Raw genomic sequence first — 18,043 nt, 5'->3', positions numbered from 1 at the left:
CAAGGAGCCTGCGTTTCTGTGCTTACTTCCTTCTCCTCATCTTGCAGGGAAGAAACCTGTAGGCAAAGATGGCTAGGAATAGATGTGGGTGGTGGCAGTCAAGAACAAGCACAACAAACGATGATGGTACGGGAAGAGTTCTGATAAGGCAAATGGGGAATCTGTTTGGGAGAGGTAACAACACAGTGGAAGCCAGGGAAGATGTATCTTTAACCACTCAGGAGGTGAGTGGATAGAGAGTTTGAGGCCAGTTTGGTTTGTGAAGTGAGAACTTACATAAAACAAAGAGGACAGAGACAAAAAGACACAGTGGAGATAGTCATCTGATTTGCAGGAGTCTAAACATCACACAGATGTTTGGAGAGGCTTCTGTTCTTGGGGAGATGTCAGGAGTCATAGTCAAAGTAACAGAGTCCTGTCTATGCCCTTTGGGATGGGAGGCAGAGTGACCCCATGTCCTGTGACTACCTTTCTTCTGTGCATGTTCACTCACAGCAGGCTTTGCAGACACATGCTGTAAAGTACTTGTTTGTAAGCCACATGGATGCCTTAGCTTAGTACTTGAATTTTTTTATTTTTTTTTTTATTTTTTTTTTTTTTTTTGGTGAGAAAGCTTTAAATCTTCCCTTGTGATTTTCATGTATTTGGAATGTTATTAACCTTGTAGCAGAAATATACAATAGGTCTCTTAAAGGTATTCTGTGAATGAATGTTCTGTATTCTTGGACTAACTATGAAATCTTAAAAGACGCTCTAAAGATTGGCTAGAGTAGTGCAGGAAGGTTTGTTTGTCTGTTTAAAAGCTATAGTCTTGAAAATGTAACTGATGACTTCTCAAACCAAGCCCTCCAAGTGAGAAATCCTTAGAAATTTAGATAAGGGTGAAGAGCAGAGACTGCTCTGCTCGGCACTCACTTTAGTGTAGTATACTCCATTTACAGTTTTCAAGACATATCCACAGTAAACTAATTTTCATGTACCTGTGTTCCTGAAAGGGCCCAGAACTTGTCTCAGGGTCAGCCCCATGTACCCCAGGAGACTTACTTAGACCAAAGGGTCCTGATGTTGCCTTCAGACATTTGGTCAGCAGAGGTCTGAGACCACAGATGACTCCATCAGTTGATGCCCTTCTGCCCGCCACTTCTTTCCATTCTTTCGCTTTCAGGCTCTTAGGATTTTACTCAATGCCTTTCTACCTCCGATAGCACATCCTTCAAAAGTCAGGGGAAGGCTTGAATGTTTCTGTTAGACCATTCTGAAAAGTCACCATTGTAGTAATTGCTGTTAAACTTCGAAAGTTTTTTCCTTAGATTTATAAGTTTAATTTTGGGGTTTTGTTTTGTCTTGTTTTTTTCTAAGCCTCTCGACAATCAGACACCTCAGGACCTGTCACAGCAAGTAAATCATCTTCACTGGGGAGTTTCTACCATCTCCCTTCCTACCTCAAACTGCATGATGTCCTGAAAGCCACTCACGCCAACTATAAGGTACTGCTCCCTGCTTATTTCTGAACATGAATTTCCATGTACCTATGTTCATGCTTACATAGAAAGAAGCCCTGTAACATAGGATTTAAATTTTGCTTCTCACTTGTCTTCTAGCTTGGTTTATGATAGCTTTACAAATATTTATCTCTGGGTGTTGTTTATTGACTCGCCAAGAATACCTTGGATTTAGACAGACATGTCTCAAGGACTCCTGGGGCTCAGTACATAGTTCTGTTCATAGGTAAGGTTCATTGCCACATCCTGAAGACACACATCCGAGCCAAGCAGGTCTCCTGTGCCTTCTCCCTCTGTCAGCCTTACACAACTGCCTAACACAAACCAAACTTGTAGGTTCAAGGGGGAAAGCAGATGTTCACTATAGACCTAGAACCTTGGCGCCCTTGTCAGCTAGGGTTTTCTGTCCATGTAGGGACTCTTGCCAGATGGCCTTAATTCAGCTTTGTATTGGCCTTTGAGTGATGGTGTCTGGGTTTACATTCATTTTTTCCTATAGTTATCCCAGCATTAAAGAATGATTTGTAGATTTACCCTTATTGATTTGAATAATCAATTATCAAATATATAGATCTTTATCAGATGTTAAGATCTCATGATTGTATAGTTTCATTTATGTTTTTGTTACATTTTGTTATGTTCAGTTACAGTTTTGAAACTGTTCACTCATTTAATAAGACATATTAATTTTTTTTATTTAACTAATGAATTAATTATTTTTGAGACCGAAGCCCTAGCTTGACTAAAACTGGCCTCAAACCTCAGTGCCTCAAACTCACAGTGATCCACCTACCTCTGCTTTCCAAGCACTGGGACTAAAGGCATGAGCCACCATGCCCTGTAGAAGCACATTTTAAAATTATTGTGGTTTCCTGATATATTTCCTATTTTTCTTTAGAACTTTCTGGGTATTATCTATTTTTACATATGAAAATTTGAATTGCCTGTCTAATTCTAAAACCCATGGAGATTATTTCCCTTTAGGATCATATCCACTGTGTCATCCACAGGCAGATCTCATCTAAGTGCATGTTAGACTGAGATGGCCTTTTTGATTACAGGACCTTTCTGTTTGTTAACGCTCCTTTCCTTGCCTCAGAAATCTATGAGAGTTAAAAGAAGTTTTAAAGGAACTTAATAGATTACTCCCATAACTCTGGCATTGCCTAATGTTTCCCAGGTGTGTAGCTCTTTTACTGAGAGCTAGTGATGAAGTTGAGAGCTTCTGCTTATGTGTTCTGTCAGCCCATGTAGAGAAGGGTGCATGCAGTGCTCTGCCTGTTTGTGCTTTCTTCCTCTGTCCTGGGGCTTTCCCATGCTTCTAGCACATGTCCCCCTCTTGGCCCTCTTTGTTCTGAAACCTCAAGTATTTGCTTTTAAATTTGACCTCTCCAATATCTCAGATTTCTGCTCCTTTGCTCTCTGGTTCTACTTCTTTAACTCTTAAGTTTGTGTGTTTTGAGTAGCTGTTCTGCCCTACTGTGTCTTTTCACCTTATCTTTCCTTCACTCTTAACTCTGAGCCGCTTTCACTCCTCTCCTGCTTCCTTCTATTTCCCTTTCTATTTTTTGTTCCCTGTTGTCTGGGTGTCTTAGGGTTTTACTGCAGTCACCATGACCAAGGCAACTCTTATAAAGGACAACATTTAATTGGGGTTGGCTTACAGGTTCAGAGGTTCAGTCCATATCATCAAGGCATATAGGCATTACAGCATCCAGGCAGATGTGGGGCTGGAAATGCTGAGAGTTCTACACCTTCATTCAAAGGCAGACAGGAGAAAACTGTCTTCCAGTCAGCTAGGACAAGGTCTCAACTCCCCACCCCCCCCCCCCAACAATCCACTTTCTCCAATAAGGCCACACCTCCTAATAGTGCCACTCCCTGAGCCAAGCATATTCAAACCACCACACTGGGGAAAGAAGTGTGAATGAAGTGAAGCCATTCCTCACTAGACCTTTGATCCCACATATAGCATCAGTGCATTATTCTGGGCTTTAGGATATCAGGTCGCACTGCTGGTGTCCCTTCCTGTTCCTGACATACTGAGGTTAATCCCAGGGCACCCCAGGCTTAGACCTCTTAGATTATATAAAAGCAGCTGCAGAGAGACAGAGGATGGAAAGAAATAGAGGCTCTGTCTGACCATAGGCAGAACCGTGTTCATTCATGGAAGGGGAGTATTTTGTCACCTACATGTGGATGCCTAAAATGTGTATAGAAGATAGGGTGCTGCCCCTTATGGGCCAGAAATAGTCTGCAAGGGAAGCTGGGAAGTGTAGTCTTTAAGTGGCAAACCATCATTCTTAACTCTTAAAAGGATATAAAAAATTCAGAGCAGGGCAGTTACAGCTGTTTTCTGCTGAAGAGGGTCTTCGTTAGAGGCAGTAGTTTTTGGTCCAGTGAAGAGGGGAGAGTCTTAACTTGATTAGCTGAGATGGATCAGGCACTGTGGTCTTATATTCCTGAGTGAAAAGACTTGGAAAATAATTCTCAGCAGGCTGTAAGCAATTGACATGGTTACAGAGTAGAACTGAAAGAGTTCCAGGAATGCTGAAGAGTAGGGAGAAGCAGAGGTGGAAAAGACACAGTAGACTGGTGACAGACAGTGAGGATAGAGTTGATTCGGGGTGGCGGTGACTGCGTCCATTAGCAGAAGTAGAGGGAGCAGAATAGCAAAGGAGGGAATAAGAAATAAAGGACTCTCACTAAAGAGTTAAACCTGGCATGCGGTAAAAGAGACAAAGCCAGCTTTCCTCAGAATCTAATAGATCTTTTTATAGATCGATCAGGAGCATACATAGATGTGGCTGTTGTAGGATAGAGCTCTTGAGAAAGCTTACTTCAAATATTTAGTTTAGGTGTAATGTGAAGTTCAGTGAGTCAAACATTTAAAAGTCAGGTCAAAACATAAACATGAATGTAATAAGGGAAATGGAGTGATTCCGGGGAGGAGCCAAGGCGGGAGGGAGCCAGAAGCCCACACGTAGGAATAGGCTTGTAGCTGAAGATTTTTCAAAGAAGTTAAGATTCATTGGCCTGGAAACTGCTTGTTCATGGAAGAGAACACAAGTCTCACTTCAGTGTTGGATCTAGTCTTTTCTAATTTTGAAGTTCTGCAGCAGTCACGGAGTCAAGCAGGTCCTAAAGGATATTTAAGCTCATCAGAGCTGATGAGACAGAGAGGTTAATAGATCCAAAGAAGCTGTTTTAGGTCTGAGGTCTTCCCAACCAAATGTCTAGAGTGGCAAGAAGACAGATAAGGTAGATGGCCCATGCTCGTTGGTTCCCTTTCAGAGGTGACCCAGACTGCCTTTATGGGCTTAGGGGTATAGATCTTTGTAACTACCTCAAAGCTGACCTGTGAGGGGCAGCAGTTAGAGTGTCTCGGAAGAGGGTCCATCCAAGAGGCCACAATAAAATGTAATAGTTGGCAAAGGTCCAGGACATAAGTCAGGAGATAATAACTGCACAACTTTGTGAGGAAATTAAGAGACTAAAGTTACATGAAGAAAACTTTTACATAAAGACTAACATGAAACAATATAAGGTTAAATTATAAATTTAACATGAGGTTAAATACAATTGCACAACTGGCTGGACCATGTACCAGAGTTATGTAGTAGGATGAAGTACCTTTTGTTAGCCAGTGGCTTATACCAGACTCCTGCATGAGGACTGAGCACTCAGAAGCTTTGGAAAAGAAGTCAGAGTCAGCGTCCCAGGATTGAATCTGAACAGAAAGTGTCTAAGTGATGGTCATTGCTGCCAAGTATGACGAATATGTTATACAATTATGTTGAATAATGTGCAAATATTAATAATACAGGCTATTATTTATTGTTGCTTAGTTCCTTGACTTTGTAAGCTTTCTGTTGTGTTTGTTATTGATATCCAGCTTTAATCCATGTTGCTTTGATGGGATAAAAGAAGTTATTTCAATTATTTCTTGTTTATATGGAAGACTTGCTTTGCATCCAAGTATGTGTCCATTTAGAGAAAGGGCTTGAGAAGAAGGTGCATTCTTTTGTGTTTGGATGAAATGTTCTGTAAGTATCTGTTAGGTCCATTTGATTTCATATATCTGTTAGCTCCAACATTTCTCTGTTTCCTTTTTGTCTGGATGTCCTGTCCATTTGTGAAAGTGGGGTATTGAAATTTTCCCCTATCAATATGTGAGGGTCAATGTGTGATTTAAGTTTCAGTAATGTTTCTTTTACAAAATTGAGTGGTCATGTCTTTGGGGCATAGGTGGGACTCCTGACTGAGTTCAATTCTACGCAATCACATGGTGGCTCACAATCATCTGTAATGGGATGCCCTCTTCTGGTGTGTCTGAAGACAGTATACTCATATACATAAAATAATTAATTCTTAAAAAAAAAGTACTGAAATGTCATCTTGGTAAATTTTTTCTTTGATGAGTATGTAGTGTCCTTCCCCTCTCTTTTTTTGATTAGGTTTGGTTTGAAGTCTATTTTGTTAGATATTAAAATGGCTACACAAGATTATTTCATAGGTGCATTTGTTTGGAAATTTGTTTCCATTATTGGGGAATTGAGAGATATCAATAACCATTGATTACTGATTCATGTTATTTCTTTTTATTATGGTGGTGGTGGTGGTGGTGGTCATGGTGGTGGTGGTGGTGGTGGTAGTGTGTGCATCTGTTCTGTTTTTGCTGGTGTGAGATTATTTCATGTGTTTTCATGGGTGTAGTTAATCTCCTTATGTTGAAGTTTTTTTTCTAGCATCTTCTGCAGTGCTGGATTTGTAGATACATACTCCTTAAATTTGGTTTTATCACAGAACATCTTATCTTCTCCATCTATGGTAATTGAAAGTTTGGCTGGGTATACTAGTCTGTACACTATTGTTCAGGCTTTTCTGGCTTTTAGGGTCTTCATCGAGAAGTCACATGTAATTCTGATAGGTCTGCCTTTGTAGATTACTTGGCCTTTTTCCCTTGTAACTTTTAATATTTTCTTTGTTCTGTATGTCTAGTGTTTTGATTTTTATGTGGCCAGAAGACTTTCTTTTCTTTCTTTTCTGGGCCAATCTTTTGGTAGTGAGTATGCTTCTTTCTTTTTTCTTTTCTTCTTTTTTTTTTAAGTGTGTTCTTTTATTGAAAAGGAAGTAAAAACGTTTTATAATAAAATTGAGGATTTACATGGAAATATTTCTGATAAAATAGAGATATATAGAAAAACATGTTAGAATTGACGCTTTTCATGGAAAATTAAGAGAGTAAAAGTGGTAGACATAAAAAACATTGCTAAATTATTTGAAAATGGAAGTAGAAACATTTTATAATAGAATTGAAGATTTACATGGAAAATATTTCTGATAAAATTGTAGAAAAATGTAGAGAAACATGTTAAAATTGAAGATTATCATAGAAAATTTTATGTAGATATAATAATGGTAGGCATAAAAGTATTCCTAAGTTGATTGAAAGTGGAATTATAAACATTTTCTGGTAATATTACAGATTTACATGGAAATATTTCTGATAAAATTCAAGAAATATATAGAAAAACATGTTAAAATTGACTATTTCAAGGAAAATTATATAGATAAAATGGTAGACATAAAAAAAGGCATCTCTTTCTTGATGTTAGAATTTTTTTCTTCTATGATTTTATTGAAAATATTTTCTGAGCCTTGGAGCTGGGTTTCTTCTCCTTTCTCTATTCTTATTATCCTTAGATTTGGTCTTTTCATAGCATCCCAGATTTCCTGCATGTTTTGCATCAGGAAATTTTTAGATTTAACATTTTCTTTGACCGATGTATCCATTTCTTCTGTCATATCTTCAATGTCTGAGCTTCTTTCTTCCGTTTCTCATATTCTGTTGGTGAAGCTTGTCCTGTAGTTCCTGTTTGAATTCCTAAATTTTTCATTTCTAGAATTCCCTCAGTTTTTGTTTTCTTTATCGCTTCTGTTTCTATTTTTAGGTCCTGAACATTTTATTCATTTCCTTCAATGGTTTTGTTATGGTTGTTGTTTTCTACTTTCTTGGCTTTCTTTAAAGGATTTTTTTCCCTCTGTGTTTTTCTGGCTTTCTTTAAGTGACTTGTTTTCTCTTTAAGGATCTCTATCATATAGTTGGTTTTAAGGTCTCTTTCTTGAGCTTCAGCTGTGTTGGAATATTCAGGGCCTATGGTGGTAGGATAGGTGAACTCTAGCAGGGATTTATTGTTCTGGCTGTTATTGATTGTGTTTTTAACACTGGCATCCAGGTGTCTGGGCTTGGTGTGATTATAGGTCTAGGTGCTGATTTCTGGGTTTGTCTTTGTTGGTTGGGTGGTTTGTTCCTTGATTTCTGTTTCCTTTCTTGGTTTTCAGAATATGAATGCCGCAGTTTGCTTGTTTCCCTGGCGTGTTTAGCTGGTGTGTTCCCAGAGTATGCCTGATGCTGTTGGAGGCTGGGATGCAGTGAGGAGTAGCAGGAGGCCAGGAGGGAATGGGCCATGGGACCCATGAGAGATGGTGGCAGTGGGAAGGAGGGCTGCCGCTGGTGGTCTGTTGCAGTGCTCGGGAGGAGACCGAGGTCTGGGCGCCCCGCCTGGCTTTCTGGCAAGCATGACGTAGATGAGCAGGAGTGTTGCCCAAGTTAGGGGCTTGGATTCAGCGATGGATTGAGGGAGGGAAGCCAGGAGAAGATGGTCCGTAGGAGCCATAGGAGCCATGGATAGGGGCAAGAAAGGCTGCAGGCCATATTGTGTTGCTGTGCTTCATAGGAGACTGAAGGATTGGCTCCAGGTGAACAGAGACTAATAAGGAATTTCTTGAACCTAGGTGTGTCCTGCCAGTGCATTGTAAATTTAACCCATTTTACTTAAGCATTCAGTTTTCATTATTAATTTTAGATACTTGATTTTGAATATTATTCTGTATTAATTTAAACACTTTAAGTTTACTTTAAGCTTATTTTGAGTTACCTTTTTTCAGGCTTAATCTTGACAACATATACAGAATATTTACGTGATAGGAGATAGAAGTAGCTCAAGCTGTGTGGTGATGGCACACATCTTTAATCCCAGCACTTAGGAGGCAGAAATAGGAAGATCTTAGTTCATACAGCCTGGTCTATAGTGTGAGTTGCGAAACAGCTAGGACTTCATAGAGAAACCCTGTCCGTGTAACAAAACAAAAGTTGGTTTCTCCCTCCAACTCTGTATCCCTGTGAATGAATGAATTTGTACTTATGTGACTACAATCATAGTTCTGGGCACATTAAGTAATTTGATTATTTATAAGATGACTGACCATTAATCTAATTCTATTAAGCTAATTCTACAATAATTCTACAATACAATAAGCCAACTCTATAAGATTAGGGTTTTATAATTTTATCCCTGATATGTTTAAGCTTAAAAATATATATATAATTTTTTTTTAAAGTATCAAGTAAACTTTAAACCATAAATACATTCCACACAGACTGGCCTCTTATAGTGTACTTTTGTAATATATCAGCTTTTTATATTACTTAGTTTCTCCAAATAGCTAAAGCTTAACAAAGATAATAAAATATCACAGGTTTTTGGATGACCCAGTTTTAAGACAAACCATCTTGGAAGCCTGGTGTTGCCTCCTTAGTCCAAAAGAGTGGAATACAGTGAGAGGCAGAGGGATACCACTAATCATCTTAGCTAAGGTCACATGGTATACTTTCACCCTGATGAAGTCACCAACCAAGATAGTGGTAAGGTGAGCCCTTCTGCACATGCCCTTTGCCTTGCCCTAAGCAAGAGTTGAATCCAAATTACATACATGGTATACTATAGCACATTAAGATTATCTGTACATAGACTTAATTATTAACCCTTTTTGTTACAAATTTTAAGCTAACTTTTCTCTTATTTGGAATTTTACAACCTTTTAAAGCCAAACTTATTGAAATTAAAAATCCTGAGATACAAAAGTTTACACAGTGCTCTTATAAAGCCTAAGATAAAAGAAGGTCTATACTTTAGTAAAGATTTAGAGCTCAGATTTTGCATTGGCACTATGTTAGATTGTTAAAGGCAACTCTAGAGATATGGAAGGGAGGGAGGGAGGGAGGGAGGGAGGCAGGCTTGGTTTAACCTTAGGTGATCATGGCAAGTGGAACATTTTTGTCACCCACACGTGGGGATGGCCAAAATGCCTTGAGAAGAAGGTGGGATACTGCCACAGTAGGACATACATGACTTCCATAGTCCTCAGGGGTAGCTAGAAAGTGCAGTGGTTCATCAGTAAACTATCGAGACTCGTTTTCTGTTCAGTGTCCTTTCCCTGCATTTGTCCTGTGTTCTCTTTGTCATGGGTGGTTAGGTTCAAGGTCAGGGGCAGAGTGTCTTCTGTTGTAATGTGTTCTGGACTGGTTCTTTGCACTGTTAGTCCCTCATCTGAATCTGTAGAAACAGCAGAATTGTTACAGACTTCAGTTAAGCTGTGGCTTTCAGAATCTTAATCATCCTAAAACTAATTTGACTACATCTTAAATTGACAAGTGGCCACATGCCCCTGGGGCGGTGAGAGTCTAGGTCAGTACTGCTTAAGCATTTCCCCGCAGCAGACGGCATTTGTGTCTTTGTTGTAGATAACCAGACTTTGGTGGTGCCAGTAACTGTGTGCTCTCTCCTTCCACCTTGCCAAGGTTACCTTAGATCTTCAGAACAGCACTGAAAAGTTTGGGGGGTTCCTGCGCTCTGCCTTGGACGTCCTTTCTCAGATTCTAGAGCTGGCGACACTGCAGGACATTGGAAAGGTTTGTGTGTGCTCCCTTTTCCTTGAACCTGGGTCAGAGTACCTCAGATGATTCCTAGTCACATGCTGCAAGCAGGAGAAACTGCATCCCATTTGTGTCCTAGTACTGCCGGGTGCCAGGGCACTTCTGTTAGGTCTGTTACCAGTGTGTCGGGTCTTACTACCTCAGTTTTTTATTCAGTCTGGAACATGTTGAAAATGTGCTTATAGGATCCTTTGTCTCTCCCTCAAGTTTATTAAATTGAAAGAGACAAAACCAAATTAACAAGGGTGACTGACCAGCTCCTTCCATAGCTCAGAAAGCAGATCTAAGCCCATTCATATTTGTAGTTCTGAGTAGAATAAGTCTTCCTCCCAGCCCATGTGCTCACACTTAGTGCTGCCATTGCTAAAGACTTTGCTCACTCTTCAACCATACATCTTGTTTCTAGTTTACTCCACAGTGAGTGAGACAGCCATCTTCAACTTGTATCTTTAAGTGACATACAGTCCCAGGACCTGCCAACCACAGATGTCAAAATGCATTCATGTTGACGTTCCTTGTATGAAATGGTATCAAATTTTGAAAGCCTACCCACATCCACTTATAAGACTCAGTTACCTTGAAATGATTTACAGCATCATGCATTTGTTACAGTTCCAGTAGTTGTTATTCTGTATTATTTAGGGACTAATGGTAAGGAAAGAAGTCTGCACAAATCCAATACAGACTGAATCCTGCTTTTCTTCCTTGTTTATCTGTTTGTTTGACCGATAGTATCAGACAACACACTATTTTACATTTTTGTCCCTTCATTGCATGCAGCAGTGCTTGAACTATTAACATTCAGCACAGTTGTTCAATAAACATATGTTCTTTTCAAAAATCAGTTTGAAAGTTGGGTATAGTGTTCACACCTGGTAAGCTAGGTATAAGTGTACGTGGCCCTCAGAGGCTGAAACTGGGGAAGCTGTGGTAGGAGCTAAAAGACAGCCATATCAAAACCAGATGACTGGGGAGAATTGATGAGTGTCTCACAGACCTTAGAGCTTTGCTCCAGGTATGATTAGGCTGTGTCACCACGTGACATTGACAAAATGCCTTCATTTCCCACTGTCCAGTACATCTTCTCATTCCACACCAATTTTTATACATAATTGAATGTATTATGTGCAAGTTTTGCTTAGATTATATATAATACATATTTTCCTACACATCTCCTTACTGTTCTGTATTGTGTTTTTCTCTGACTTCTCCCAAGACTTCATACTATTTTGAGTGATTTTACTATGATTTAGCTTGATGTGATTTTCCTTTCAGTTGTGTTTCTTGTATTCAGGTTTGTTGAGTTTCTTGGTTCTGGGCCTTTATAGTTTCCCATAGATTAGAAACGTCGGGGCTGTCTCCTTAGATCTTTCCCACCTGTTCCCTCACCCTATCTCTTAATTACCCTCTAAAACCCATACTTGGTTACTTTACTGTTGCTCTTTTAAGGATTTGGGTGTGATTTTTCTAGATTAATTTTTTTTACCATTTTTAAGTGTGTGTGTGTGTGTCTGTGTCTGTATGTATGTATGTGCATGTGAGTTCAGGTGTTGGCAGAATTCAGAAGAGGTGCACCAGAGCTTCTGAAGCTCTTGTAGGTAGTTGTGAGTCAATTAATGTAGGTGCTAGGAACCCAGCTCAAGTTCTCAGCCGACAGCATCTGCGTTTCACTGTCTTCCAGCCCCTCCTTTTGGTCTGTTTGTTTTTAATTACTATCTACTTTTCCTTTTGTAGTTTTGGTTGCAGTCCTTAGGTCCTCTAAGCTTTTCTATCCCCACATGTGCTATATTATAAAATCCCATCTGTTACATCTTTTATCATTAACATTATAGTCTTTATCACTAGAAGTTTGATTTATTTCTCTTTAAATCTTCTATATTTATTTAACTTAAGAAGTTATTTGTTTATTATTTATTCGTGTGTGCATGTACGTGTGTGTGTGTGTGTGTGTGTGTGTGTGCGCGCGCGCGTGCACATGTGCATGTGTTTGGGACATGGGCACCTTTCCACATGGAGGCCAGAAGAGTAATGGAGCCCTCCATCACGCTTCACCTTTATTCTAGTTCCTCTATTACTCTCTACCTATTTCTTTAAGGCTGAGTCTTTCCCTAAATCAGACACTCCCATTTTTTCTGCTGTTCTGGAAGCCAGCAGGTCCAGCTTTGTGCGAGTGCCCACTGTTCCTTCAGTTCTTCTGATGATTACTTCTCAGGCCTTGACTTTGTTAGCTCCCTTAGAATTATCTTTGAAGTACTAAAGGAACACCCTCCTCCAATCTCCAGGGGTCTCTGAATGACTCATTTTCTTGGGATCTTTGGGCTCATGGTGCCCGCACAGCTTGGCTTCTGTCCCCTTGTGCCACAGCCTGGGAATGCTCTTAAGGTCCTCATCTAGAGCCATCCTGGGACCTTGTTTGTATTTCACTTTTCAGGATCGCTGATATCTGTGGCCTGATGTTCAGCATCTGAGAACTAGGATATCAAAGCTGGAATCTTTAAAATACATTTTTTATTATTTCAGGCAGGAGAGGGTCAATACAGAAATGGAAATCTCAATATTACATTGTGTAGTGATGCTTGTGGTAGTGACCTGGTTCCCTGTAACCCTGGAGTTCCTGGAAGGACAGGAATTACATTCTTTCTCTGTATTTGCAGCTCCTAGTATCATTTCTACAGCACACTCAGTATTCTGTACCGACTGCGGTGAGGCACATGGGCAGTGGCTCTCACAGCGCCTTGAGCATTCTGTTCAGCAGATCACATTTAGGGATCCACAAATGCAGGCTTTTGACTCCTTTGCACACTCCATAATCCCTGCCCTGAAAACAGGTATAGATATAGATACTTGATTATTTACTGAATGATTGGGGGACAGATTGATTGTGTAATTGTACCAGAAAGCAGTTTTTACACAATTGTAGATACAGGCGTTCTCGTGATTATTAAGATGATTGATTGAAAATATTACTCTGAATTTCTCTGACATTATACAGTTTATATGGACACTGTCTGTTTCTGAGTGGCGACAATAGTGGGTCACCTGTGAGTCACTGATGTTGCACTCTTCCTCTCACAGTGTGTGGAAGAGGTCCTTGGATACCTGAAATCCTGCTTTAGTCGAGAACCAATGATGGCGACTGTCTGTGTTCAGCAGGTGCGTGTCACTTCCTGTCTTTTGGGATTTGAGTTAACTCCTCTGGGCCAAGTGACAAAACCTAGTTCCTTTTTAGAAGCTGATGCTGTAGTGTGGTGCTAGGAAGAGTTCGGTGCTCCTAGCTATCACTCCTGCTTGCTCTGTGATTGGGACTGTGAGGGGGCAGAGGGCATCAGAAAGCAGCTCTGGTCCTCACTGCTTTGCCTTTGCTGCCCCATCCCTGGGGGCTTGTGTCTAAAGGGCTAGTTTCACTTAGAACCACAGAGGATCCCGGGCACAGCGGCACACCACATGGTGGGATCTTCTGGGGTGCTAACTCTTAGGGATTCACAACAAAGCCTTCTATCACATGTTCTGCTGGGTATGCTGCTGGGAAAGGATAGTCCCGGAGGATGTTTACTTTTGATTTGTTTTTTCCCTTTTTTCTTTCATTAGTGGTACTGAGGGTTGGACCTGGCTTATGCATTCCAGGAAAACACTCTATCACTGAGTCTTTTTAAATTTTGAAATATGATCTCTGTAGCAGTTCCCAGTTAATGCTACTCAGTCAATCGTGGTGGCCATGGTAGTACTCTTCGCTACCCGCCCAGTGTGCTGGGTTCCTGGATGAAATTCACATATATGCAGCCTTTATATTTTTATGTTTTAAGCAGCTCAAGGACTGGACCACTTCCTATCCTCCACGTGGCTAATCTACCCTTTGATATCCCCAAGTCATTACTTACTAAAATCTATATTCTATCTTTGCTGCCCTGGACCTTAGAACCAACTGTGGGCAGGGTCTCTCAGTATCCTATGCGTGGGGACACTGCAAACAGGTTTTTGAGGAACATGATTAGCATAATACAAGCAGCATTAGACCAAACCCACAACATTGCCTCCTTTTTGTTCATTAAAAAGGTCTTTTCTCTCAGATATATATTGAACATAATTGTAACAGTTATATAAACTATAAGGTATGATATATATTAATGTTCATCCATTCAATTTTGTCAATTTAAATAAATTATTCTATCATCTATGGTAACCTGAGCTGCCCAGGCTCTCCTGGAATTTGCAGATTGCCTACTTTCATCCTGTCCATCCTAACCCCTGTCCATCCTAACCCCTGTCCACCAGCTGGCGTTATAGAAAGGCCTGTGCTGCTCATCTACATTAGATCTATTCTAAGTGAAGTCTTGACGTTTCGATTCTTTCATTTTAGCTATTGAAGACTCTCTTTGGAACAAACTTAGCCTCACAGTTTGATGGCTTATCTTCCAACCCCAGCAAGTCTCAGTGCCGAGCACAGCGCCTTGGCTCTTCCAGTGTGAGGCCCGGCTTGTATCACTACTGCTTCATGGCGCCATACACGCACTTCACACAGGCTTTGGCTGATGCTAGCCTGAGGAACATGGTGCAGGCTGAGCAGGAGCATGATGCCTCAGGGTAATATTTATGGTACAGATTTGTCATTGATGATGCAGAGATGAGTTATGTGTAGCCCTTCCTTGAAAGCCACTGGCTGAGCTATGGTGTGGTCGTCTATCCAGAGGTGACAGGCTAGAGAGGAGGAACCCAAGCTGCCTGTGAAGCATAGGTTCTAAGTTCCAAGTCTTGCCCTACCTTAAAAGTGTCCTTACCTGTTGGAACTATTTGGTACTTGCTAGTGTTTATGAGTGGCAGTGCGAATAGTGTCAGCGGTGCTTCTTTGTTCTGTGACCCAGGAGACCACCTTCAAAATGGCACACAGTGGTGCTAGTGTTTAGAAGTACTGAAGGGCATAAAATAGTGAAGGGTGTATTATTTTTTATTTCTATATGAATTTATGTTAATCTTTCTGATACCTGGAATATGGAAGCCCCTCCCTCCCTTTCTCCTTCCTTTCAGGGCTTTATATGGTAGGCATGTACTTTACCATAATTATCAACTATTTGGGATACTACTCAGTGTAGTAATGTTGGCAGCATTCTTACTTTTCTTTTCTAGATGATCAGACAGTGTTGGAATCACAGAAAATACTCCTTTTCTTGGATTTATCTCGGTAGTGTGCTCTTATGTGTGTGTCATAGAACCTGCTTTGCTGTCTTTTCAAAAATGTTGTTGTTTCTGCTTTGGGCCACTTGGCAGGTGGTTTGATGTACTCCAGAAAGTGTCTGCCCAACTGAAGACGAACCTTACAAGCGTCACAAAGAACCGAGCAGATAAGGTGAATGGCACCTCAGTGAGAGATGACATGTGGATAATGTCACAAGGGTGAAAATGGAGCTCAGGCTTTCTAGAGTAGTTGCCAGAAGCTTCTAATTGCAACTGTGATTTCTTTCACTTTTTCCTATAGAATGCTATTCATAATCACATTAGGCTCTTTGAGCCTCTTGTTATAAAAGCATTGAAGCAGTATACCACGACAACATCTGTACAATTGCAGAAGCAGGTTTTGGATTTGCTGGCACAGCTGGTTCAGCTACGGGTCAATTACTGTCTACTGGATTCAGATCAGGTTTGTCTCTTGTCCTTGTAGTCACTATACCTGTTCCTAACTGAATACAAATTACCCTGAAAAGACAGTGCCCAAGACTATACCATGCTCCAGTGGGGTTAGGCTTCAGAAATTTCCACAAATTTTCTACATCTGTATACCTACTCATAACTTTAAAATAATGTTTTTAACTTGTAGGATATAATTTAAGATTTATTCCGGTGGGCCAGGTCATTATGCAAAATTCAGACATCTTCAAAACAGGTGATCATCAGCCAAGCAGTGGTAGTGCACACCTTTATTCCCAGCACTCTGGAGGCAGAGGCAGGCAGATCTTGGAGTTCAAGTCTAGCCTGGTCTACAGAATGAATTCCAGGATACCCAGAGCTACACAGTGAAATCTTGTCTCAATAAACCAAAAATAAATAAATAAAATAGAGAAAAAGAGCAAAGTGATCACTTTGATCAGAGAAGCTTCTTTTCTCAGTGAACAGTGATCAAATAAGTGGTTATTGAGTGCGCATCCCTAAATGGGCCTTCAGGCCTCTTCTCCCCGCACTGCAGAAGAGGGGGCAGAAAAGGTGAGAGCTAGAGGGTAGGGAGGAGCACTGTGAAGTGCAGAAATGCTGTCTTCTGGGCATGACAGAGCTGTCACAGTTTCAAAATCACAACAGTTATGGTCACCTGCACGAGATCAAACCAGTCAGCATCCCACTGTGGCTGATGTTGGGGAGGGGCTGTCATTTCTCTTTGCAGGGGAGTAGTATCACATAGGCAACACTAATTGGACTCAGTGGTTTATAAGAAAAATAACAATAAAACGTCAAGATATCATTCATAGACTATACTTTCAAGCACTGAGGAAATCAGCAGGCCCAATCGCTTTTATACCATTCTGGGGGCTGTGTAACTTGATTCAGAAGCCCTTTCCTCAAACTCACCTTGCTTTCCTCTTGCAATTCCTGTGGTCATAAAATTCCAGTAGTCATGCTTGTAATACAAATTCTATTCCTGAGGACATCTTATATCCATGCCTTCTCTCAGAAGAAATTGTCTTTAGGTTGTTTAAAACTGACCATCATTTTTGTGCTCTGATCCTGGGCTACTCTTTCTGTGTGAGTTACAAGGACCAGCCAGTTGGGGAGACTCCTTGGCCTCTTAGGCTCATGGTCATATCATAATGCAAAATGTAGTTCAACTTCAAAAGCATACCTAGTCTTACAGTCTGAAAGCACAAAGTCCATTTGAGATTTCTCAGTTGTAATGCCTTTGGATTTGTAAAATCAAAAAGCAAATTGCATGCTTCTAATATGCTATGATATAGAATATACATTTCCATTCCAAAAGGGAAGAATGGGTTATAGTGAGGAAATACTGGATCTAAGTAAGATTGAAACCTAGCAGGGTAAACTGTAAGACCGGAAGTTAACCTGTAAGCCCCACCTACCCAAGGACTAGGTAGCTTCCTGGAATACTGGAAGTTGTAGTATTACAAATAACAAAGCCACATTGGGGGTCATGGGGAATGGATGGCCTTTGTGTTTGCCCTTAAATAGCCCCTACAAAACGTGTCTCATGTCTCATCACCACTCAGCTGGGAATCCCTGACCAAAATCTATTTTGGTCAGTATTTAAAGCTTGCTTCAAATTTGGCTCAAATTTTTGGAACTGCTTTTTCACTGGCAAATCTCAGAATTAGCACAAAGATCACAAGCTGAAGTCCCACATCCTCCATTAGTTTTTAAGCACTCAGATGGCCCAGCCCCTTGAGCTTTGCTGCTACAGCGTTCTTCGTCTGAGGCTGCTTTCACTCCCTATATGTAGCTCTTATCAGATAGCTTGGCTCTGACATCTGCAGCACTTGGTGTCTCCATCACAACCCCAGGCTTTAGCTTTCTGCTATGGCCCCTGGGGGCATTCTTGCAAAGACTCCTCTGCCCCTTGTTGCCTGGCCTTGGCAACTCTCTGAAACCACAGAAGACTCTATGACGCTCTCACTATTGCATTTTTTGTTCTTCTAAAGCCAGTTCTATGTGAAAAACTCAAGTGCTGGCCAACGAACAGCTTTAGTATGGACCTTTGACCGCACTAGTGACAGCCTTCTTGGGTTGAAGCAGTTGCTTTCTTAGACCAAGCATCCCCTTAGGCATT

The 18,043-nt window shown here is 40.7% G+C and overlaps 1 protein-coding gene across 2 annotated transcripts in view; it reads left to right on the top strand.

Annotated features, from left to right (window-relative positions):
• Htt (huntingtin) overlaps positions 1-18,043 on the top strand; it is a 144,407-nt gene that overhangs the window by 71,083 nt on the left and 55,281 nt on the right. For both annotated transcript variants that reach the window (XM_052199621.1, XM_052199620.1), the window contains 6 exons: positions 1,360-1,487; positions 10,147-10,257; positions 13,357-13,434; positions 14,639-14,862; positions 15,544-15,622; positions 15,752-15,913. In XM_052199621.1, the coding sequence (XP_052055581.1) occupies positions 1,360-1,487; positions 10,147-10,257; positions 13,357-13,434; positions 14,639-14,862; positions 15,544-15,622; positions 15,752-15,913 (782 nt within the window). The remainder of the gene's footprint in view (positions 1-1,359; positions 1,488-10,146; positions 10,258-13,356; positions 13,435-14,638; positions 14,863-15,543; positions 15,623-15,751; positions 15,914-18,043) is intronic.

Source organism: Apodemus sylvaticus, chromosome 11 (genome assembly GCF_947179515.1).
Source record: "Apodemus sylvaticus chromosome 11, mApoSyl1.1, whole genome shotgun sequence".
Taxonomy (NCBI): Eukaryota; Metazoa; Chordata; class Mammalia; order Rodentia; family Muridae; genus Apodemus; species Apodemus sylvaticus.
The sequence above is the reverse complement of the archived record's forward strand: the minus strand, read 5'-3'. Positions and strand labels throughout refer to the sequence as shown.